General features: G+C 46.7%; 1 protein-coding gene across 2 annotated transcripts; it reads left to right on the forward strand.

Annotated features, from left to right (window-relative positions):
- The first annotated feature begins 4,385 nt into the window (after nucleotides 1–4,385).
- LOC118381556 (serine-rich and transmembrane domain-containing protein 1) lies at nucleotides 4,386–19,724 on the forward strand. Of its 2 annotated transcripts, XM_052520366.1 has the most exons (3): nucleotides 4,392–4,855; nucleotides 18,914–18,977; nucleotides 19,233–19,724. In XM_052520366.1, exon 3 carries the CDS (start codon nucleotides 19,256–19,258, stop codon nucleotides 19,604–19,606), a length of 351 nt encoding a protein of 116 aa, XP_052376326.1. In that variant the 5' UTR covers nucleotides 4,392–4,855; nucleotides 18,914–18,977; nucleotides 19,233–19,255; the 3' UTR covers nucleotides 19,607–19,724. The 2 variants fall into 2 exon arrangements, with proteins under 2 accessions (XP_052376327.1, XP_052376326.1); XM_052520367.1 differs by lacking the exon at nucleotides 18,914–18,977 and having other exon boundaries at nucleotides 4,386–4,855.
- Nucleotides 19,725–25,707: the final 5,983 nt, after the last annotated feature.

A 25,707-nucleotide genomic window follows, 5' to 3' on the forward strand; every position in this document is an offset into this window, starting at 1 on the left:
GTGTCTTCTCAGTCATGTTGACACTGGTCTACTACCAGGTCATGTGTCTTCTCAGTCATGTTGACACTGGTCTACTACCAGGTCATGTGTCTTCTCAGTCATGTTGACACTGATCTAATACCAGGTCATGTGTCTTCTCAGTCATGTTGACACTGGTCTACTACCAGGTCATGTGTCTTCTCAGTCATGTTGACACTGATCTACTACCAGGTCATGTGTCTTCTCAGTCATGTTGACACTGATCTACTACCAGGTCATGTGTCTTCTCAGTCATGTTGACACTGGTCTACTACCAGGTCATGTGTCTTCTCAGTCATGTTGACACTGGTCTACTACCAGGTCATGTGTCTTCTCAGTCATGTTGACACTGGTCTACTACCAGGTCATGTGTCTTCTCAGTCATGTTGACACTGGTCTACTACCAGGTCATGTGTCTTCTCAGTCATGTTGACACTGGTCTACTACCAGGTCATGTGTCTTCTCAGTCATGTTGACACTGGTCTACTACCAGGTCATGTGTCTTCTCAGTCATGTTGACACTGGTCTACTACCAGGTCATGTGTCTTCTCAGTCATGTTGACACTGATCTAATACCAGGTCATGTGTCTTCTCAGTCATGTTGACACTGATCTACTACCAGGTCATGTGTCTTCTCAGTCATGTTGACACTGGTCTACTACCAGGTCATGTGTCTTCTCAGTCATGTTGACACTGGTCTACTACCAGGTCATGTGTCTTCTCAGTCATGTTGACACTGGTCTACTACCAGGTCATGTGTCTTCTCAGTCATGTTGACACTGGTCTACTACCAGGTCATGTGTCTTCTCAGTCACGTTGACACTGGTCTACTACCAGGTCATGTGTCTTCTCAGTCATGTTGACACTGGTCTACTACCAGGTCATGTGTCTTCTCAGTCATGTTGACACTGGTCTACTACCAGGTCATGTGTCTTCTCAGTCATGTTGACACTGATCTAATACCAGGTCATGTGTCTTCTCAGTCATGTTGACACTGGTCTACTACCAGGTCATGTGTCTTCTCAGTCATGTTGACACTGGTCTACTACCAGGTCATGTGTCTTCTCAGTCATGTTGACACTGATCTACTACCAGGTCATGTGTCTTCTCAGTCATGTTGACACTGGTCTACTACCAGGTCATGTGTCTTCTCAGTCATGTTGACACTGGTCTACTACCAGGTCATGTGTCTTCTCAGTCATGTTGACACTGATCTACTACCAGGTCATGTGTCTTCTCAGTCATGTTGACACTGGTCTACTACCAGGTCATGTGTCTTCTCAGTCATGTTGACACTGGTCTACTACCAGGTCATGTGTCTTCTCAGTCATGTTGACACTGGTCTACTACCAGGTCATGTGTCTTCTCAGTCATGTTGACACTGGTCTACTACCAGGTCATGTGTCTTCTCAGTCATGTTGACACTGGTCTACTACCAGGTCATGTGTCTTCTCAGTCATGTTGACACTGGTCTACTACCAGGTCATGTGTCTTCTCAGTCATGTTGACACTGGTCTACTACCAGGTCATGTGTCTTCTCAGTCATGTTGACACTGATCTAATACCAGGTCATGTGTCTTCTCAGTCATGTTGACACTGGTCTACTACCAGGTCATGTGTCTTCTCAGTCATGTTGACACTGGTCTACTACCAGGTCATGTGTCTTCTCAGTCATGTTGACACTGGTCTACTACCAGGTCATGTGTCTTCTCAGTCATGTTGACACTGGTCTACTACCAGGTCATGTGTCTTCTCAGTCATGTTGACACTGGTCTACTACCAGGTCATGTGTCTTCTCAGTCATGTTGACACTGGTCTACTACCAGGTCATGTGTCTTCTCAGTCATGTTGACACTGGTCTACTACCAGGTCATGTGTCTTCTCAGTCATGTTGACACTGGTCTACTACCAGGTCATGTGTCTTCTCAGTCATGTTGACACTGGTCTACTACCAGGTCATGTGTCTTCTCAGTCATGTTGACACTGGTCTACTACCAGGTCATGTGTCTTCTCAGTCATGTTGACACTGGTCTACTACCAGGTCATGTGTCTTCTCAGTCATGTTGACACTGGTCTATTACCAGGTCATGTGTCTTCTCAGTCATGTTGACACTGGTCTACTACCAGGTCATGTGTCTTCTCAGTCATGTTGACACTGGTCTACTACCAGGTCATGTGTCTTCTCAGTCATGTTGACACTGGTCTACTACCAGGTCATGTGTCTTCTCAGTCATGTTGACACTGGTCTACTACCAGGTCATGTGTCTTCTCAATCATGTTGACACTGGTCTACTACCAGGTCATGTGTCTTCTCAGTCATGTTGACACTGGTCTACTACCAGGTCATGTGTCTTCTCAGTCATGTTGACACTGGTCTACTACCAGGACATGTGTCTTCTCAGTCATGTTGACACTGGTCTACTACCAGGTCATGTGTCTTCTCAGTCATGTTGACACTGGTCTACTACCAGGTCATGTGTCTTCTCAGTCATGTTGACACTGGTCTACTACCAGGTCATGTGTCTTCTCAGTCATGTTGACACTGGTCTACTACCAGGTCATGTGTCTTCTCAGTCATGTTGACACTGGTCTACTACCAGGTCATGTGTCTTCTCAGTCATGTTGACACTGGTCTACTACCAGGTCATGTGTCTTCTCAGTCATGTTGACACTGGTCTACTACCAGGTCATGTGTCTTCTCAGTCATGTTGACACTGGTCTACTACCAGGTCATGTGTCTTCTCAGTCATGTTGACACTGGTCTACTACCAGGTCATGTGTCTTCTCAGTCATGTTGACACTGGTCTACTACCAGGTCATGTGTCTTCTCAGTCATGTTGACACTGGTCTACTACCATTGCTTTAATGTATTGTTGTTCTCATTAATATTGTTGTTGTAGTTGATGTTAATGGTAATCCCATGACCACTACTACTATTGTTATTGCTGTTGGTCCCAACATTTATTTATATATATATATATATTTTATATATAAATATATATATATTTATTTTATTTTTATTTTTCAATATGTATACTTTGACAATGTAAGTAATAATGAACTTGCCATGTCATTAAAGTCAATTGAATAGAATTGAATTGAGAGAGAGAGAGAGAGAGACACAGAGAGAGGGACAGAGGGTGTGTGAGAGAGAGGAACATAGAGACACAGAGAGAAGGAGAGAAGGAGAGAGGGTGTGTGAGAGAGAGGAACATAGAGACACAGAGAGAGGGACAGAGGGTGTGTGAGAGAGAGGAACATAGAGACACAGAGAGAAGGAGAGAAGGAGAGAGGGTGTGTGAGAGAGAGGAACATAGAGACACAGAGAGAAGGAGAGAAGGAGAGAGGGTGTGTGAGAGAGAGGAACATACAGACACAGAGAGAGGGACAGAGGGTGTGTGAGAGAGAGGAACATACAGACACAGAGAGAGGAGCAAAGAGTGTGTGAGAGAGAGAGAAACAGAGAGGAGGAGAGAAGGAGAGAGGGTGAGAGAGAGAGAAACAGAGAGACACAGAGAGGACAGAGGGTGTGAGAGAGAGAAACAGAGAGAATGAGAGAGGGTGAGACAGAGAGAGAGAAACAGAGAGAAGGAGAGAAGGAGAGAGGGTGAGAGAGAGAAACAGAGATACACAGAGAGAAGGACAGAGGGTGTGAGAGAGAGAGAAACAGAGAGAATGAGAGAGGGTGAGACAGAGAAACATAGAGACACAGAGAGAAGGAGAAACAGAGAGAAGGAGAGAAGGAGAGAGGGTGAGAGAAGGAGAAACAGAGAAACGGAGAGAAGGAGAGAGGGTGAGAGAGAAACATAGAGACACAGTGAGAAGGACAGAGGGTGAGAGAGAGAAACATAGAGACACAGAGAGAAGGACAGAGGGTGAGAGAGATAAACATAGAGACACAGTGAGAAGGACAGAGGGTGTGTGAGAGAGAGAAACAGAGAGACACAGAGAGAAGGACAGAGGGTGTGAGAGAGAAACATAGAGACACAGTGAGAAGGACAGAGGGTGTGTGAGAGAGAAACATAGAGACACAGAGAGAAGGACAGAGGGTGAGAGAGAGAAACATAGAGACACAGTGAGAAGGACAGAGGGTGTGTGAGAGAGAAACATAGAGACACAGAGAGAAGGACAGAGGGTGAGAGAGAGAAACATAGAGACACAGTGAGAAGGACAGAGGGTGTGTGAGAGAGAGAAACAGAGAGACACAGAGAGAAGGACAGAGGGTGTGAGAGAGAGAAACAAGAGAGTGCGGTGATTGTGTTAATTGTCAGAGAGCAATGAGTGACAGATTGTGTGTGAGAGAGAGAGAGAGAGAGAGAGAGAGAGAGAGAGAGAGAGAGAGAGAGAGAGAGAGAGAGAGAGAGAGAGAGAGAGAGAGAGAGAGAGAGTGGGGGAGGAGAGCAGTGGTCAGTGAGGCAACACTCCCAGTAGTGGATAAATACAACAGAGTGAAGAACTCTACTCTCTACTCTATTCTCTCTTCTTCCTTCCATTGTTCCTTTCTTTCTCCTCACCTCACTGTCCTCACTGGTTATATCTGTTGGATTATTCTCCCGTCTTTCCTGGACTGTGCTTTGAAGAGGATATCACACACACGCAATCACATTTTAGAGAGAGTGTGTGTGATTGGAGAAGAACTGCTTGTGTCGAAGAGGAATACACACTCGGCTGTCTCTCATACCGAGAGGAGAGAGAGAGAGAGAGAGAGAGAGAGAGAGAGAGAGAGAGAGAGAGAGAGAGAGAGAGAGAGAGAGAGAGAGATGTCTGGAGTGTCTGGCTGAACAATCAAACAGAGATTGAGGGATGTGACAGAGAGGACTTCTTCAAGCAATAACAGGTCAGGATCTTTACTGTGTGTGTGTGTGTGTGTGTGTGTGTGTGTGTGTGTGTGTGTGTGTGTGTGTGTGTGTGTGTGTGTGTGTGTGTGTGTGTGTGTGTGTGTGTGTGTGACAGTAGAGAGTAAAGTCTTGATCAACAGTTATCCTTGAACAGGTGATAAAAGTACTGAACTGATTGATACACAACAATGATGGGAGAAGGCTGGACAATCAATCTCTATCCTCTCTCTTCCCCCAACATCTCTGTCTACCCCTCCTCTCTCCCTCCCCCTCCCTCCCTCTCTTTCCCCATCCCCCTCCCTCCCCCCCTCTCTCCCCTCTTGTTTCTTTCTTCTTTATTCACATTTTCTGTAGAATTCCAATCACTCCATGACCTCTCTCTCTCCCTCCCTCTCTCTCTCCCTCTCCTCCTTCTCTCCCTCCCTCCCTCCCTCTCTCCCTCCCCTCCCTCTCTCCCTCCTCCCTCCTCCCTCTCCCTCCCTCCCTCCCCTCCCTCCCTCCCTCCCCCCTCCCTCCCTCCCTCTCCCCTCTCCCTCCTCCTCCCTCCATCTCTCCCTCCCTCTCCCCTTCTCTCTCCCTCTCTCCCTCCCCCTCCCTCTCCCTCCCCCTCCTTCTCTCCCTCCCTCTCCCTCTCCCCTCCCTCTCTCCCTCCTCTCTCCCTCTCTCCCTCCCCCTCCCTCTCCCTCCCTCTCCCTCCTCTCCCCCCCCCCTCCCCCTCCCTCCCTCCCCTCCCTCCCCTCCTTCTCTCCCTCTCTCCCTCCCCCTCCCTCTTTCCCTCCCTCCTCCCTCTCTCCCTCCCTCCCTCTCCCTCTCTCCCCCTCCTCTCTCTCCCTCCTCTCCCCTCCTCCCTCTCTCCCTCCCCCTCCCTCTCTCCCTCCTTCTCTCCCTCCCTCCTCCCTCCCCCTCCCTCTCCCCTCTCTCCCTCCCCCTCCCTCCCCCTCCCCCTCCCTCTCTCCCTCCCCCCCCTCCCTCTCTCCCTCCTTCTCTCCCTCTCCTCCCCCCCTCCCTCTTTCCCTCCTTCTTCCCTCTCTCCCTCCCCCTCCCTCTCCTTCTCTCCCTCCCTCCCTCTCTCCCTCCCTCTCTCCCTCCCTCTCTCTTCCTTTCTCTGTCATTCACCCTTTTTCTTTTACTCACATCCTCTGTGGAATCCCAATTACTCTCCACATGACCTCTCTCTCTCTCTCTCTCTCTCTCTCTCTCTCTCTCTCTCTCTCTCTCTCTCTCTCTTATCCCCTCGCTCTCTCTTTCACACTCTCTCTTTCTCACTGAGCATGAGAGCTCTTTGTGTGTGTGTCTGATTTTGTGTGTGTGTCAGATTTTGTGTTTATGTTTGTGTGTGTGTGTGTGTTTGTCTGATCTTGTATGTGTCTGTGTGTGTGTGTGTCTGATTGTGTGTGTGTGTGTCTGATTGTGTGTGTGTGTAGGATTGTGTGTGTGTGTGTGTGTGTGTGTGTGTGTGTGTGTGTGTGTGTGTGTGTGTGTGTGTGTGTGTGTGTGTGTGTGTGTGTGTGTGTGTGTGTGTGTGTGTGTGTGTGTGTGTGTGTGTGTGTGTGTGTGTGTGTGTGTCTGTGTATGCACTTATGTGTCAAGGAGTCAATAGTAACTGTCCCTGCGTCAGGTTAATTAATCCTAAATGAATGAACTGTAGTTCAGTTAACAAGCTCAAGAATTGATTCATTCATTAAAATGGACAAAAGCACTAGAATGACTGCACTTCCTCTGACGGAGAGAAATAGAGGGATGGAGAGAAGAATGGAGAGAGGGATGGAGAGGGGGATGGAGAGAGTGATGGAGAGAGGGATGGAGAGAGGAATGGAGAGAGTGATGGAGAGAGGGATGGAGAGAGGAATGGAAAGAGGAATGAGAGAGGGATGGAGAGAGGGATGGAGAGGGGGATGGAGAGAGATGGAGAGAGGATGAGAGGGATGGAGGGGATGGAGAGAATGGAGAGAGGATGGAGAGAGGGATGGAGAGGGGATGGAAAGAGGAATGAGAGAGGGATGGAGAGAGGGATGGAGAGAGGGATGGAGAGGGGGAGATGGAGAGAGGGATGGAGAGAGGAGAGTGATGGAGAGAGGGATGGAGAGAGGGATGGAGAGGGGGATGGAGAAAGGAGGGATGGATGAGAGGGGATGGAGAGAGGGATGGAGAGAGGGATGGAGAGGGGGATGGAGAGAGTGATGGAGAGAGGGATGGAGAGAGGAATGGAGAGAGGGATGGAGAGAGGATGGAGAGAGGGATGGAGAGAGGAATGGAGAGAGGGATGGAGAGAGGGATGGAGGGGGATGGAAAGAGGGATGGAGAGAGGATGGAGAGAGGGATGGAGAGAGGGATGGAGAGAGGGATGGAGAGGGGATGGAGAGAGGGATGGAGAGAGGAATGGATGAGAGGGGGATGAGGGAGAGAGGGATGGAGAGGGGGATGGAGAGAGGGAATGGAGAGAGGGATGGAGAGGGGGGAGAGTGGAATGGATGGAGAGGGGATGGAGAGAGGATGGAGAGAGGGATGGAGAGAGGATGGAGAGAGGGATGGAAAGGGGGGATGGATGAGAGGGGATGGAAAGAGGGATGGAGAGGGGGATGGAGAGAGGATGGAGAGGGGGATGGAGAGAGGGATGGAGAGAGGGATGGAGAGCGGGATGGAGAGAGGGATGGAGAGAGGGATGGAGAGAGGGATGGAAATATGGATGGAGAGAGGGATGGAAAGATGGATGGAGAGAGGGATGGAGAGGGGGATGTAAAGAGGGTTGAATAGGGGGTTGGAGAGAGGGATGGAGAGGGGGATGGAAAGAGGGATGGAGAGGGGGATGGAGAGGGGGATGGAAAGAGGGTTGGAGAGGGGGATGGAGAGGGGGATGGAGAGGGGGATGGAGAGAGGGATGGAGAGGGGGATGGAGAGAGGGATGGAGAGAGGGATGGAGAGAGGGATGGAGAGAGGGATGGAGAGAGGGATGGAGAGGGGGATGGAGAGAGTGATGGAGAGAGGGATGGAGAGCGGAATGGAGAGAGTGATGGAGAGAGGGATGGAGAGAGGAATGGAGAGAGGGATGGAGAGAGGGATGGAGAGAGGGATGGAGAGAGGGATGGAGAGGGTTGAATGGAGAGGGGGATGGAGAGGGGGATGGAAGAGGGATGGAGAGGGGGATGGAGAGAGGATGGAGAGAGGGATGGAGAGGGGGATGGAGAGGGGATGGAGAGGGGGATGGAGAGGGGGATGGAGAGAGGGATGGAGAGAGGGATGGAGAGAGGGTTGGAAAGATGGATGGAGAGAGGGATGGAGAGAGGGATGGAGAGAGGGATGGAAAGATGGATGGAGAGAGGGATGGAGAGGGGGATGTAAAGAGGGTTGAAGAGGGGGAGAGAGGAATGGAGAGAGGGATGGAGAGGGGGAATGAAAGAGGGATGGAGAGGGGTTGGAGAGGGGGATGGAAAGAGGGTTGGAGAGGGGGATGGAGAGGGGAGATGGATGGAGGGGGATGGAGAGAGGGATGGAGAGGGGGATGGAGAGAGGGATGGAGAGAGGGTTGGAGAGAGGGATGGAGAGGGGGATGGAGAGAGGGATGGAGAGGGGGATGGAGAGAGTGATGGAGAGAGGGATGGAGAGCGGAATGGAGAGGGGATGGAGAGAGGGATGGAGAGAGGAATGGAGAGAGGAATGGAGAGAGGGAATGGAGAGAGGGATGGAGAGAGGGATGGAGAGAGGGATGGAGAGGGGGATGGAGAGAGGGATGGAGAGAGGGATGGAGAGGGGGATGGAGAGAGGGATGGAGAGAGGGATGGAGAGAGGAATGGAGAGGGGGATGGAGAGAGGGATGGAGAGGGGGATGGAAAGAGGGATGGAGAGGGGGTTGGAGAGAGGGATGGAGAGGGGGATGGAGAGAGGGATGGAGAGGGGGTTGGAGAGGGGGATGGAAAGAGGGTTGGAGAGGGGGATGGAGAGGGGGATGGAGAGGGGGTTGGAGAGAGGGATGGAGAGGGGGTTGGAGAGAGGGATGGAGAGAGGGTTGGAGAGAGGGATGGAGAGAGGGTTGGAGAGGGATGGAGAGGGGATGGAGAGGGGGATGGAGAGGGGGGATGGAGAGGGGGTTGGAGAGGGATGGAGGGGGGTTGGAGAGAGGGATGGAGAGAGGGTTGGAGAGAGCGATGGAGAGGGGGATGGAGAGAGGAATGGAGAGGGGGTTGGAGAGAGGGATGGAGAGGGGGTTGGAGAGAGGGATGGAGAGAGGGATGGAGAGAGGGATGGAGAGAGGGATGGAGAAGGGGCTGGAGAGAGGGATGGAGAGAGGGATGGAGAGAGGGATGGAGAGAGGGATGGAGAGGGGGTTGGAGAGAGCGATTGTAAATTCAGAGAAACACACACACACACACACACACACACACACACACACACACACACACACACACGCACACGCACACGCACACGGTCCCGTGGTCAAGGCTGAGGCCAGAATGTCATGACATTTAGACAAACGGTACCGGATCCATTATTCATGTTAATACCACAATAGAGTAAACAACAGAATGGCCTCCTCTCACACTATGAAGCGTGTGTGTGTTCTTGCCTCTGAAATCAGTTAAGGAGTAGAAAGCGTTGTAATGAGCCTGTTGCCTGGATACAAAAAGCATAATTAAGAGCAATTATCAGCCACTTCAGTTCACACCAACAAGGTTTATCAGACGGTTCAAAACAACATCAACAAATGAATACGGCAAAAGACAGAGGAACAAGAGAGAGAGTAGGAGGGCGAGATGGCACCCTATTCCCTATAAATAGTGCACTACTTTAGACCAAAGCCCTATGGCACCCTATTCCCTATATATAGTGCACTACTTTAGACCAGAGCCCTATGGCACCCTATTCCCTATATATAGTGCACTACTTTAGACCAGAGCCCTATGGCACCCTATTCCCTATAAATAGTGCACTACTTTAGACCAGAGCCCTATGGCACCCTATTCCCTATATATAGTGCACTACTTTAGACCAGAGCCCTATGGCACCCTATTCCCTATAAATAGTGCACTACTTTAGACCAGAGCCATATGGCACCCTATTCCCTATATAGTGCACTACTTTAGACCAGAGCCCTATGGCACCCTATTCCCTATATATAGTGCACTACTTTAGACCAGAGCCCTATGGCACCCTATTCCCTATAAATAGTGCACTACTTTAGACCAGAGCCCTATGGCACCCTATTCCCTATATATAGTGCACTACTTTAGACCAGAGCCCTATGGCACCCTATTCCCTATATATAGTGCACTACTTTAGACCAGAGCCCTATGGCACCCTATTCCCTATATATAGTGCACTACTTTAGACCAGAGCCCTATGGCACCCTAGTCCCTATATAGTGCACTACTTTAGACCAGAGCCATATGGCACCCTATTCCCTATATAGTGCACTACTTTAGACCAGAGCCATATGGCACCCTATTCCCTATATATAGTGCACTACTTTAGACCAGATTCACCCTATATATAGTGCACTACTTTAGACCAGAGCCATATGGCACCCTATTCCCTATATATAGTGCACTACTTTAGACCAGAGCCATATGGCACCCTATTCCCTATATATAGTGCACTACTTTAGACCAAAGCCCTATGGCACCCTATTCCCTATATATAGTGCACTACTTTAGACCAAAGCCCTATGGCACCCTATTCCCTATATATAGTGCACTACTTTAGACCAAAGCCCTATGGCACCCTATTCCCTATATATAGTGCACTACTTTAGACCAAAGCCCTATGGCACCCTATTCCCTATATATAGTGCACTACTTTAGACCAAAGCCCTATGGCACCCTATTCCCTATATATAGTGCACTACTTTAGACCAAAGCCCTATGGCACCCTATTCCCTATAAAATAAATAAATAGTGCACTACTTTAGACCAAAGCCCTATGGCACCCTATTCCCTATATATAGTGCACTACTTTCCCTAGACCAAAGCCCTATGGCACCCTATTCCCTATAAAATAAATAAATAGTGCACTACTTTAGACCAAAGCCCTATGGCACCCTATTCCCTATATATAGTGCACTACTTTAGACCAAAGCCCTATGGCACCCTATTCCCTATAAAATAAATAAATAGTGCACTACTTTAGACCAAAGCCCTATGGCACCCTATTCCCTATATAGTGCACTACTTTAGACCAAAGCCCTATGGCACCCTATTCCCTATATATAGTGCTCTACTTTAGACCAGAGCCCTATGGCACCCTATTCCCTATATATAGTGCACTACTTTAGACCAAAGCCCTATGGCACCCTATTCCCTATATATAGTGCACTACTTTAGACCAAAGCCCTATGGCACCCTATTCCCTATATATAGTGCACTACTTTAGACCAAAGCCCTATGGCACCCTATTCCCTATAAAATAAATAAATAGTGCACTACTTTAGACCAAAGCCCTATGGCACCATATTCCCTATATATAGTGCACTACTTTAGACCAAAGCCCTATGGCACCCTATTCCCTATAAAATAAATAAATAGTGCACTACTTTAGACCAAAGCCCTATGGCACCATATTCCCTATATATAGTGCACTACTTTAGACCAAAGCCCTATGGCACCCTATTCCCTATAAATAGTGCACTACTTTAGACCAAAGCCCTATGGCACCCTATTCCCTATAAAATAAATAAATAGTGCACTACATTAGACCAAAGCCCTATGGCACCCTATTCCCTATATAGTGCACTACTTTAGACCAGAGCCCTATGGCACCCTATTCCCTATATATAGTGCTCTACTTTAGACCAGAGCCCTATGGCACCCTATTCCCTATATATAGTGCACTACTTTAGACCAAAGCCCTATGGCACCCTATTCCCTATATATAGTGCACTACTTTAGACCAAAGCCCTATGGCACCCTATTCCCTATATATAGTGCACTACTTTAGACCAAAGCCCTATGGCACCCTATTCCCTATAAAATAAATAAATAGTGCACTACTTTAGACCAAAGCCCTATGGCACCCTATTCCCTATAAAATAAATAAATAGTGCACTACTTTAGACCAGAGCCCTATGGCACCCTATTCCCTATAAAATAAATAAATAGTGCACTACTTTAGACCAAAGCCCTATGGCACCCTATTCCCTATATATAGTGCACTACTTTAGACCAGAGCCCTATGGCACCCTATTCCCTATAAAATAAATAAATAGTGCACTACTTTAGACCAAAGCCCTATGGCACCCTATTCCCTATAAATAGTGCTCTACTTTAGACCAGAGCCCTATGGCACCCTATTCCCTATATATAGTGCACTACTTTAGACCAGAGCCCTATGGCACCCTATTCCCTATATATAGTGCTCTACTTTAGACCAGAGCCCTATGGCACCCTATTCCCTATATATAGTGCACTACTTTAGACCAAAGCCCTATGGCACCCTATTCCCTATATATAGTGCACTACTTTAGACCAAAGCCCTATGGCACCCTATTCCCTATATATAGTGCACTACTTTAGACCAAAGCCCTATGGCACCCTATTCCCTATAAATAGTGCACTACTTTAGACCAAAGCCCTATGGCACCCTATTCCCTATAAATAGTGCACTACTTTAGACCAAAGCCCTATGGCACCCTATTCCCTATATATAGTGCACTACTTTAGACCAGAGCCCTATGGCACCCTATTCCCTATAAATAGTGCACTACTTTAGACCAAAGCCCTATGGCACCCTATTCCCTATAAAATAAATATATAGTGCACTACTTTAGACCAAAGCCCTATGGCACCCTATTCCCTATAAATAGTGCACTACTTTAGACCAAAGCCCTATGGCACCCTATTCCCTATAAATAGTGCACTACTTTAGACCAAAGCCCTATGGCACCCTATTCCCTATATATAGTGCACTACTTTAGACCAGAGCCCTATGGCACCCTATTCCCTATAAATAGTGCACTACTTTAGACCAAAGCCCTATGGCACCCTATTCCCTATAAAATAAATAAATAGTGCACTACTTTAGACCAAAGCCCTATGGCACCCTATTCCCTATATATAGTGCACTACTTTAGACCAGAGCCCTATGGCACCCTATTCCCTATATATAGTGCACTACTTTAGACCAGAGCCCTATGGCACCCTATTCCCTATAAATAGTGCACTACTTTAGACCAAAGCCCTATGGCACCCTATTCCCTATAAATAGTGCACTACTTTAGACCAAAGCCCTATGGCACCCTATTCCCTATAAATAGTGCACTACTTTAGACCAAAGCCCTATGGCACCCTATTCCCTATATATAGTGCACTACTTTAGACCAGAGCCCTATGGCACCCTATTCCCTATAAATAGTGCACTACTTTAGACCAAAGCCCTATGGCACCCTATTCCCTATAAAATAAATAAATAGTGCACTACTTTAGACCAGAGCCATATGGCACCCTATTCCCTATATAGTGCACTACTTTAGACCAGAGCCATATGGCACCCTATTCCCTATATATAGTGCACTACTTTAGACCAAAGCCCTATGGCACCCTATTCCCTATATATAGTGCACTACTTTAGACCAAAGCCCTATGGCACCCTATTCCCTATAAAATAAATAAATAGTGCACTACTTTAGACCAAAGCCCTATGGCACCCTATTCCCTATATATAGTGCACTACTTTAGACCAAAGCCCTATGGCACCCTATTCCCTATATATAGTGCACTACTTTAGACCAAAGCCCTATGGCACCCTATTCCCTATAAAATAAATAAATAGTGCACTACTTTAGACCAAAGCCCTATGGCACCCTATTCCCTATAAAATAAATAAATAGTGCACTACTTTAGACCAGAGCCATATGGCACCCTATTCCCTATATAGTGCACTACTTTAGACCAGAGCCATATGGCACCCTATTCCCTATATATAGTGCACTACTTTAGACCAAAGCCCTATGGCACCCTATTCCCTATATATAGTGCACTACTTTAGACCAAAGCCCTATGGCACCCTATTCCCTATATATAGTGCACTACTTTAGACCAAAGCCCTATGGCACCCTATTCCCTATAAAATAAATAAATAGTGCACTACTTTAGACCAAAGCCCTATGGCACCATATTCCCTATATATAGTGCACTACTTTAGACCAAAGCCCTATGGCACCCTATTCCCTATAAATAGTGCACTACTTTAGACCAAAGCCCTATGGCACCCTATTCCCTATAAAATAAATAAATAGTGCACTACATTAGACCAAAGCCCTATGGCACCCTATTCCCTATATATAGTGCACTACTTTAGACCAAAGCCCTATGGCACCCTATTCCCTATATATAGTGCACTACTTTAGACCAAAGCCCTATGGCACCCTATTCCCTATAAAATAAATAAATAGTGCACTACTTTAGACCAAAGCCCTATGGCACCCTATTCCCTATAAAATAAATAAATAGTGCACTACTTTAGACCAAAGCCCTATGGCACCCTTTCCCTATATATAGTGCACTACTTTAGACCAGAGCCCTATGGCACCCTATTCCCTATAAAATAAATAAATAGTGCACTACTTTAGACCAAAGCCCTATGGCACCCTATTCCCTATAAATAGTGCACTACTTTAGACCAAAGCCCTATGGCACCCTATTCCCTATAAAATAAATAAATAGTGCACTACATTAGACCAAAGCACTACTTACTAAAGTATTCACCCCCCTTGGTGTTTTTCCTATTTCCTTCCAACTTGTAATTTAAATAGATTTTTATTTGGATTTCATGTAAATACACAAATTGGTGAATTGAACTGAAAATATATATATATATGAAAAGCGGAAAAGTTCATATGTATTCACCCCTTTTGCTATGAATAAGATAAATAAGATCCTCTAAATAAGATCTGGTGCAAACAATTACCTTCAGAACCAATTACCTTCAGAAGTCACATAATTAGTCAAATGAAGTCCAAATGTGTGCAATCTATGTGTCACATGATATGTCACATGATATCACATGATATGTCACATGATATGTCACATGATTGCAGTATACTGTATATACAGTGCCTTGCGAAAGTATTCGGCCCCCTTGAACTTTGCAACCTTTTTGCCACATTTCAGGCTTCAAACATAAAGATATAAAACTGTATTTTTTTTTGTGAAGAATCAACAACAAGTGGGACACAATCATGAAGTGGAACGACATTTATTGGATATTTCAAACTTTTTTAACAAATCTAAAACTGAAAAATTGGGCGTGCAAAATTATTCAGCCCCTTTTACTTTCAGTGCAGCAAACTCTGTCCATGTTTTTCATCGGCAGGGACTGGGAAACTGGTCAGAATTGAAGGAATGATGGATGACGATAAATACATGGACATTTTTGAAGGAAACCTGTTTCATTAGAACAACATCGGTCTCCTACATGTCATCTCTCTCTCAGTAGAGTAGAAGAAAAGCAAGCCTAGGGCGAGGAGGAACAGAGCTCATGTCACTTCTCACAATGAGAGATGGAGGGAGACTAAGAGAGAGGGGCAGAGAATGATGGGGATGAGGAGAGACTATTTTATTATGAGAGATGGAGGGAGACTAAGAGAGAGGGGCAGAGAATGATGGGGATGAGGAGAGACTATTTTATTATGAGAGATGGAGGGAGAGAGACTAAGAGAGAGGGGCAGAGAATGATGGGGATGAGGAGAGACTATTTTATTATGAGAGATGGAGGGAAACTAAGAGAGAGGGGCAGAGAATGATGGGGATGAGGAGAGACTATTTTATTGAACTTGAAAAGCAACAACATTTCAATAAAATAGTATGAAAACACTCCCGTCCCAACACAATGTGTACACTTAACGCCTACCCAATTATAGCAAGTAATTCCAGACAGAGTGGGAGATCACAGAGAGAGAGAGAGAGGACAGAGAGAGAGAGAGAGGAGAGAGAGAGAGAGAGAGAGAGAGAGAGAGAGAGAGAGAGAGATAAAGAGAAAGAGAAAGACAGAGAGGGGGAGAGAGAGTGAGAGGACAGGGAGAGAGAGAGAGAGTGAGAGGACAGAGAGAGAGAGTGCGAGAAGGTTGGAGAGAGAGAGAGAGAGCGAGAGGGAAGGACAGAGAGAGGGAGAGAGAGTGAGAGGACAGAAAGAAAGAGAGAGAGAGAGAGAATGGGTGGTGAGAGAGAGAGAGAGAGAGAGAGAGAGAGAGAGAGAGAGAGAGAGAGAGAGAGAGAGAGAGAGAGAGAGAGAGAGAACTACAAAGAGAGAGTGAAAACTACAGCAGGAGAGAGAGAGAAGGACAGAGAGAGGGAGAGAGAGAGAGAGAGAGAGAGAGAGAGAGAGAGAGAGAGAGAGAAAGAGAGAGGGGGGGGGAGAGAGAGAGAGAGAGAGAGAGAGAGAGAGAGAGAGAGAGAGAGAGAGAGAGAGAGAGATAAAGAGGAAGAGAAAGAGAAAGACAGAGAGGGGGAGAGAGAGTGAGAGGACAGGGAGAGAGAGAGAGAGTGAGAGGACAGAGAGAGAGAGTGCGAGAAGGTTGGAGAGAGAGAGAGAGAGCGAGAGGGAAGGACAGAGAGAGGGAGAGAGAGTGAGAGGACAGAAAGAGAGAGAGAGAGAGAGAGAATGGGTGGTGAGAGAGAGAGAGAGAGAGAGAGAGAGAGAGAGAGAGAGAACTACAAAGAGAGAGTGAAAACTACAGCAGGAGAGAGAGAGAAGGACAGAGAGAGGGAAAGAGAGTGAGAGGACAGAGAGAGGGGGGGCAGAGAGGGGGAGAGAGAGTGCGAGAAGGGTGGAGAGAGAGAGAGAGAGTGACAGAGTGAGAGGACAGAGAGAGAGAGAGAGAGAGAGAGAGAGAGAGAGAGAGAGAGAGAGAGAGAGAGAGAGAGAGAGAGAGAGAGAGAGTGAGAACTACAAAGAGAGAGAGAGAGTGAAACTACAGAGGGAGAGAGAGAGAAGGACAGAGAGAGAGAGAGAGAGAGAGAGAGAGAGAGAGAGAGAGAGAGAGAGAGAGAGAGAGAGAGAGAGAGATAGAGAGAGAGAGTGCGAGAAGGGAGGAGAGAGAGAGAGAGAGAGAGAGAGAGAGAGAGAGAGAGAGAGAGAGAGAGAGAGAACTACAGGGACACTAGCGGACACACTGCAGGAATAGCAATAGGCAGCTGCAGCGAGGCAATGCGAATAGCGGGAAGGATGTAAGGGAAGGATATGGAGAGAGTGAGAGGTGAGCTGCTCTCCTCTATGTTAAATACACTCTCCTTTTGAAGTCTTCCACCTGTTATCCCCTTCGATCTCTCCATTCCTCTAAGCTCAGAGAGGAAACTGCCTCTAAACTAACTGCCTCTGTCTAGCTTTACAAACAGGGTTGCAAAAGTCTGGGAACCCCGGGTAAAATGTCCCCGGGTATCCAGGAGTCCCAGGTGGAAGATTCCTGAAATCAGGAAGAACGTTGTCAGAAGTTACCACAATTTTACAACACTATTTTGAACACTGAGTCTCTCTTTCAGTCTGGCCCTGTTACTACACTAGCCTAGTTCTATTACTAGCCTAGTTCTATTACTAACTAGCCTAGTTCTATTACTAGACTAGTTATATTACTACACTAGCCTAGTTCTATTACTAGCCTAGTTATATTACTACACTAGCCTAGTTCTATTACTACACTAGCCTAGTTCTATTACCTCACTAGCCTAGTTCTATTACTAAACTAGTTATATTACTAGCCTAGTTCTAATACTACACTAGCCTAGTTCTAATGCTACACTAGCCTAGTTCTGTTACTACACTAGTTCTATTACTAGCCTAGATCTAATACTATACTAGCCTAGTTCTATTACTACACTAGCCTAGTTCTGTTACTACACTAGTTATATTACTAGCCTAGTTCTAATACTACACTAGCCTAGTTCTGTTACTACACTAGTTCTATTACTAGCCTAGATCTAATACTATACTAGCCTAGTTCTATTACTACACTAGCCTAGTTCTGTTACTACACTAGTTATATTACTAGCCTAGTTCTAATACTACACTAGCCTAGTTCTGTTACTACACTAGCCTAGTTCTGTTACTACACTAGTTATATTACTAGCCTAGTTCTAATACTACACTCGCCTAGTTCTATTACTACACTAGCCTAGTTCTATTACTACACTAGCCTAGTTCTATTACCTCACTAGCCTAGTTTTAATACTAGCCTAGTTCTAATACTAGCCTAGTTCTAATACTACACTAGACTAGTTCTATTACTACACTAGCCTAGTTCTATTACTACACTAGCCTAGTTCTATTACCTCACTAGCCTTGTTCTAATACTAGCCTAGTTCTAATACTAGCCTAGTTCTAATACTACACTAGCCTAGTTCTATTACTAGCCTAGTTCTATTACTAGCCTAGTTCTAATACTACACTAGCCTAGTTCTATTACTAGCCTAGTTCTATTACTACACTAGCCTAGTTTTAATACTAGCCTAGTTCTAATACTAGCCTAGTTCTAATACTACACTAGACTAGTTATATTACTACACTAGCCTAGTTCTAATACTAGCCTAGTTCTAATACTAGCCTAGTTCTATTACTACACTAGCCTAGTTCTAATACTAGCCTAGTTCTATTACTACACTAGCCTAGTTCTAATACTAGCCTAGTTCTAATACTAGCCTAGTTCTATTACTACACTAGCCTAGTTCTAATACTAGCCTAGTTCTATTACTACACTAGCCTAGTTCTAATACTAGCCTAGTTCTATTACTACACTAGCCTAGTTCTAATACTAGCCTAGTTCTAATATTAGCCTAGTTCTAATACTAGCCTAGTTCTAATACTAGCCTAGTTCTAATACTAGCCTAGTTCTATTACTACACTAGCCTAGTTCTAATACTAGCCTAGTTCTATTACTACACTAGCCTAGTTCTAATACTAGCCTAGTTCTAATACTAGCCTAGTTCTATTACAGCACCAGCCTCAATTTATCATCACTATCATCTAAAAATGTAATCTTCTAAACCTCTTCGATGTCCATGAAAAATATTATTGGACAGCTGACGCATCACTTACATTTTTTTAAGAAATGTCCTTTTCTGTTTTTTTTTATCACAAAGACTCCTACCCCCTCAGATACACAACACTGGGAGGGTGTCTTGGACCAGTCCACTGTCTAATACAGTACGTGTATTTATAATGATCCTCTTGTCGGTACAGCATGTTTGTATATATTTGTCTGTATTTGTTGATCCATTATTTAACCAGGGAAGTCACATTGAGGGTGACATCTCTGTTTCAAGTGAGTCCTGCTTTGTATCTGGGACCCTTAATGTTCTCTTAATTTAACTTAATTGATGTGTTTACGTCATTGGTCACGAGGCTATGAATTCACCTCACTATCAGGCACAGTAACAACCTATTGCTCCTCTCGCTCAGATCTGTCCATTCCGGTCGTCAGGATGTCCGGTATGGACTTCTCATTGGAGGAGCTGAACAGAACCGAAATCTCCCCAGACAACGGAAACTTCCTGAGGTTCTCCCCCACCTCCGTTTCCACTGCAGCCGCGGCGGCGGGGACAGGGTTGTCGTCGGGGCGACAGGAGAATGTTTACGTGTACGTGTGGATCTTCCTGAGTCTGCTGGTGTTCCTGCTGTCGATGATCGTCATCTCCCTCCACAGGCTAAAGAATATCATTACATCCTCCTCCTCTGTGCCTGACTGCAGCAGTGAGGGGGGCAGCTCATTCACCAACATGGAGATCTGTAGTATATCTTCACAGAGGTCAACCGTGTCCTCACTGTCAATTTGAGAGAGACACACACACACACACACACACACACACACACACACACACACACACACACACACACACACACACACACACACACACACACACACACACACACACACACACACACACACACACACACACACACACACACACACACACACACACACACTCTTGTAAACAAGTTTTTCAGTTGGACCATATGGGACTTTACTCTGATGTGTTAAGGCGGTAGCTTGAACTGAACTCTGAACCCTCTGTGACTTCTCCTTTTGGCTCCTGGGAAACATAGTTCACAGTGTAAAGAGCAGATCCAGGAAGAGAGAGAGAGAGAAAAAACTCTGTTTTTGAATCTGGGGTATATTTACTACGAGCCAAACTGAAGCACAAGGTCCGAAAACGTTTTCCTTACAGTGTGCACTGATGAAACACCAGTCGTCTGTTTCCATTCGCGCATCCATGGAATACAACTTTAGAATCTTAGAAGTCCTCAGAAAAGTTAGCCGGGGTCTAATCTTATCTAGTGTCGCTTTCAGTGTGATTTATATCTGTCTTTCTCTTTTCATTTGAAATAGGAAACAACCGCTTCTGTTACTAATTCCACATGGATAAACATTATGTGACTGATATGTTAATCTCAGATAAAATGTCTCATCCATCTTTAATTTAGAGTTCATCTTTCTCTGGCTGTGTAGGAAATGGTACCATATTCCCTGTATAAGTGGCTCTGGCCAACAGTAGTGTTCTCTCTAGGGAATAGGGGCCATTTCACATTTGTCCCCACTGCTGATTTCTTTCTGTAATATCCTAAATCTTTACTGTTTCCAGGGCAACCTGTACTAACCTGATTTTAGTGCGAAGTATAGTTCTTTCTGTAATGTCAAAATATCTCTACTGTTTCCAGGGCAACCTGTACTAACCTGGTTTAACTGTGAAGTATAGGTCTTTTTGTTATGTCAAAATATCTCTACTGTTTCCAGGGCAACCTGTACTAACCTGGTTTAACTGTGAAGTACATACTGAACCAGACCTCATATTTGATTATTTTGAAAGTATTGAATTGTAATGGACTGGATATCGAGAAGGTTCAACAATAAAAATATGAACATTTGTAATATCACTCTTTGTTTGAAGGTATGATCCCACAACTAGCCTCATTTCCTGTCTGACATTGTTATGGACAAAAACAACATGAGTAAGAACAGAAATAAAGGGGAAAAAGACAATAAAGCCAAAGAGTATTCTCTCCCAGGGATCAGTGGCCTTATGCCATAAAGCCAGAGTATTCTCTCCCAGGGATCAGCGGCCTTATGCCATAAAGCCAGAGTATTCTCTCCCAGGGATCAGCGGCCTTATGCCATAAAGCCAGAGTATTCTCTCCCAGGGATCAGCGGCCTTATGCCATAAAGCCAGAGTATTCTCTCCCAGGGATCAGCAGCCTTATGCCATAAAGCCAGAGTATTCTCTCCCAGGGATCAGCAGCCTTATGCCATAAAGCCAGAGTATTCTCTCCCAGGGAACAGTGGCCTAATGCCATAAAGCCAGAGTATTCTCTCCCAGGGATCAGTGGCCTAATGCCATAAAGCCAGAGTATTCTCTCCCATGGATCAGCAGCCTTATGCCATAAAGCCAGAGTATTCTCTCCCAGGGATCAGCAGCCTTATGCCATAAAGCCAGAGTATTCTCTCCCAGGGATCAGTGGCCTTATTGGCCATAAAGCCAGAGTATTCTCTCCCAGGGAACAGTGGCCTAATGCCATAAAGCCAGAGTATTCTCTCCCAGGGATCAGTGGCCTTATTGGCCATAAAGCCAGAGTATTCTCTCCCAGGGATCAGCAGCCTTATGCCATAAAGCCAGAGTATTCTCTCCCAGGGATCAGTGGCCTAATGCCATAAAGCCAGAGTATTCTCTCCCAGGGATCAGTGGCCTTATGCCATAAAGCCAGAGTATTCTCTCCCAGGGATCAGTGGCCTTATGCCATAAAGCCAGAGTATTCTCTCCCAGGGATCAGCAGCCTTATGCCATAAAGCCAGAGTATTCTCTCCCAGGGATCAGCAGCCTTATTGGCCATAAAGCCAGAGTATTCTCTCCCAGGGATCAGTGGCCTTATGCCATAAAGCCAGAGTATTCTCTCCCAGGGATCAGTGGCCTTATGCCATAAAGCCAGAGTATTCTCTCCCAGGGATCAGTGGCCTAATGCCATAAAGCCAGAGTATTCTCTCCCAGGGATCAGTGGCCTAATGCCATAAAGCCAGAGTATTCTCTCCCAGGGAACAGCGGCCTTATGCCATAAAGCCAGAATATTCTCTCCCAGGGATCAGTGGCCTAATGCCATAAAGCCAGAGTATTCTCTCCCAGGGATCAGTGGCCTAATGCCATAAAGCCAGAGTATTCTCTCCCAGGGATCAGTGGCCTAATGCCATAAAGCCAGAGTATTCTCTCCCAGGGAACAGCGGCCTAATGCCATAAAGCCAGAGTATTCTCTCCCAGGGAACAGCGGCCTTATTGGCCATAAAGCCAGAGTATTCTCTCCCAGGGAACAGCGGCCTTATTGGCCATAAAGCCAGAGTATTCTCTCCCAGGGAACAGCGGCCTAATGCCATAAAGCCAGAGTATTCTCTCCCAGGGATCAGCAGCCTTATGCCATAAAGCCAGAGTATTCTCTCCCAGGGAACAGCGGCCTTATTGGCCATAAAGCCAGAGTATTCTCTCCCAGGGAACAGCGGCCTAATGCCATAAAGCCAGAGTATTCTCTCCCAGGGATCAGTGGCCTAATGCCATAAAGCCAGAGTATTCTCTCCCAGGGATCAGCGGCCTTATGCCATAAAGCCAGAGTATTCTCTCCCAGGGATCAGCAGCCTTATGCCATAAAGCCAGAGTATTCTCTTCCAGGGAACAGTGGCCTTATTGGCCATAAAGCCAGAGTATTCTCTCCCAGGGATCAGCAGCCTAATGCCATAAAGCCAGAGTATTCTCTCCCAGGGATCAGTGGCCTTATTGGCCATAAAGCCAGAGTATTCTCTCCCAGGGATCAGCATCCTTATGCCATAAAGCCAGAGTATTCTCTCCCAGGGAACAGCAGCCTTATGCCATAAAGCCAGAGTATTCTCTCCCAGGGATCAGCAGCCTTATTGGCCATAAAGCCAGAGTATTCTCTCCCAGGGATCAGTGGCCTTATGCCATAAAGCCAGAGTATTCTCTCCCAGGGATCAGTGGCCTTATGCCATAAAGCCAGAGTATTCTCTCCAGGGATCCCAGGGAACAGTGGCCTTATGCCATAAAGCCAGAGTATTCTCTCCCAGGGATCAGTGGCCTTATTCTCTCCCAGGGATCCATAAAGCCAGAGTATTCTCTCCCAGGGATCAGCAGCCTTATGCCATAAAGCCAGAGTATTCTCTCCCAGGGATCAGCAGCCTTATGCCATAAAGCCAGAGTATTCTCTCCCAGGGATCAGTGGCCTTATGCCATAAAGCCAGCCAGTATTCTCTCCCAGGGATCAGTGGCCTTATGCCATAAAGCCAGATATTCTCTCCCAGGGATCAGCAGCCTTATGCCATAAAGCCAGAGTATTCTCTCCCAGGGATCAGTGGCCTTATGGCCATAAAGCCAGAGTATTCTCTCCCAGGGATCAGTGGCCTTATGCCATAAAGCCAGAGTATTCTCTCCCAGGGATCAGTGGCCTTATGCCATAAAGCCAGAGTATTCTCTCCCAGGGATCAGTGGCCTTATGCCATAAAGCCAGAGTATTCTCTCCCAGGGATCAGCAGCCTTATGCCATAAAGCCAGAGTATTCTCTCCCAGGGATCAGTGGCCTTATGCCATAAAGCCAGAGTATTCTCTCCCAGGGATCAGTGGCCTTATGCCATAAAGCCAGAGTATTCTCTCCCAGGGATCAGCAGCCTTATTGGCCATAAAGCCAGAGTATTCTCTCCCAGGGATCAGTGGCCTTATGCCATAAAGCCAGAGTATTCTCTCCCAGGGATCAGTGGCCTTATTGGCCATAAAGCCAGAGTATTCTCTCCCAGGGATCAGCAGCCTTATGCCATAAAGCCAGAGTATTCTCTCCCAGGGATCAGCAGCCTTATGCCATAAAGCCAGAGTATTCTCTCCCAGGGATCAGCAGCCTTATGCCATAAAGCCAGAGTATTCTCTCCCAGGGATCAGCAGCCTTATGCCATAAAGCCAGAGTATTCTCTCCCAGGGATCAGTGGCCTTATGCCATAAAGCCAGAGTATTCTCTCCCAGGGATCAGCTCTCCCAGGGATCAGCAGCCTTATGCCATAAAGCCAGAGTATTCTCTCCCAGGGATCAGTGCCTTATGGCCATAAAGCCAGAGTATTCTCTCCCAGGGATCAGTGGCCTTATTGGCCATAAAGCCAGAGTATTCTCTCCCAGGGATCAGCAGCCTTAGCCATAAAGCCTATTCTCTCCCAGGGATGCCATAAAGCCAGAGTATTCTCTCCCAGGGATCAGCAGCCTTATGCCATAAAGCCAGAGTATTCTCTCCCAGGGATCAGTGGCCTTATGCCATAAAGCCAGAGTATTCTCTCCCAGGGATCAGCAGCCTTATGCCATAAAGCCAGAGTATTCTCTCCCAGGGATCCAGCAGCTCTCCCAGGGATCAGCAGCCTTATGCCATAAAGCCAGAGTATTCTCTCCCAGGGATCAGCAGCCTTATGCCATAAAGCCAGAGTATTCTCTCCCAGGGATCAGTGGCCTTATGCCATAAAGCCAGAGTATTCTCTCCCAGGGATCAGTGGCCTTATGCCATAAAGCCAGAGTATTCTCTCCCAGGGATCAGCAGCCTTATGCCATAAAGCCAGAGTATTCTCTCCCAGGGATCAGTGGCCTTATGCCATAAAGCCAGAGTATTCTCTCCCAGGGATCAGCAGCCTTATTGGCCATAAAGCCAGAGTATTCTCTCCCAGGGATCAGTGGCCTTATGCCATAAAGCCAGAGTATTCTCTCCCAGGGATCAGCCAGGCCTTATTGCCATAAAGCCAGAGTATTCTCTCCCAGGGATCAGCCATAAAGCCTTATGCCATAAAGCCAGAGTATTCTCTCCCAGGGATCAGTGGCCTTATGCCATAAAGCCAGAGTATTCTCTCCCAGGGATCAGTGGCCTTATGCCATAAAGCCAGAGGGATATTCCATAAAGCTCCCAGGGATCAGTGGCCTTATGCCATAAAGCCAGAGTATTCTCTCCCAGGGATCAGTGGCCTTATGCCATAAAGCCAGAGTATTCTCTCCCAGGGATCAGTGGCCTTATGCCATAAAGCCAGAGTATTCTCTCCCAGGGATCAGTGGCCTTATGCCATAAAGCCAGAGTATTCTCTCCCAGGGATCAGTGGCCTTATGCCATAAAGCCAGAGTATTCTCTCCCAGGGATCAGTGGCCTTATGCCATAAAGCCAGAGTATTCTCTCCCAGGGATCAGTGGCCTTATGCCATAAAGCCAGAGTATTCTCTCCCAGGGATCAGTGGCCTTATGCCATAAAGCCAGAGTATTCTCTCCCAGGGATCAGTGGCCTTATTGGCCATAAAGCCAGAGTATTCTCTCCCAGGGATCAGTGGCCTTATGCCATAAAGCCAGAGTATTCTCTCCCAGGGATCAGTGGCCTTATGCCATAAAGCCAGAGTATTCTCTCCCAGGGATCAGCAGCCTTATGCCATAAAGCCAGAGTATTCTCTCCCAGGGATCAGTGGCCTTATGCCATAAAGCCAGAGTATTCTCTCCCAGGGATCAGTGGCCTTATGCCATAAAGCCAGAGTATTCTCTCCCAGGGATCAGTGGCCTTATGCCATAAAGCCAGAGTATTCCATAAAGCCAGAAAGCCAGTATTCTCTCCCAGGGATCAGTGGCCTTATGCCATAAAGCCAGAGTATTCTCTCCCAGGGATCAGTGGCCTTATGCCATAAAGCCAGAGTATTCTCTCCCAGGGATCAGTGGCCTTATGCCATAAAGCCAGAGTATTCTCTCCCAGGGATCAGTGGCCTTATGCCATAAAGCCAGATTATTCTCTCCCAGGGATCAGCAGCCTTATGCCATAAAGCCAGAGTATTCTCTCCCAGGGATCAGCAGCCTTATGCCATAAAGGCCATAAAGCCAGAGTATTCTCTCCC

Source organism: Oncorhynchus keta, chromosome 6 (genome assembly GCF_023373465.1).
Source record: "Oncorhynchus keta strain PuntledgeMale-10-30-2019 chromosome 6, Oket_V2, whole genome shotgun sequence".
NCBI classification, from domain to species: domain Eukaryota; kingdom Metazoa; phylum Chordata; class Actinopteri; order Salmoniformes; family Salmonidae; genus Oncorhynchus; species Oncorhynchus keta.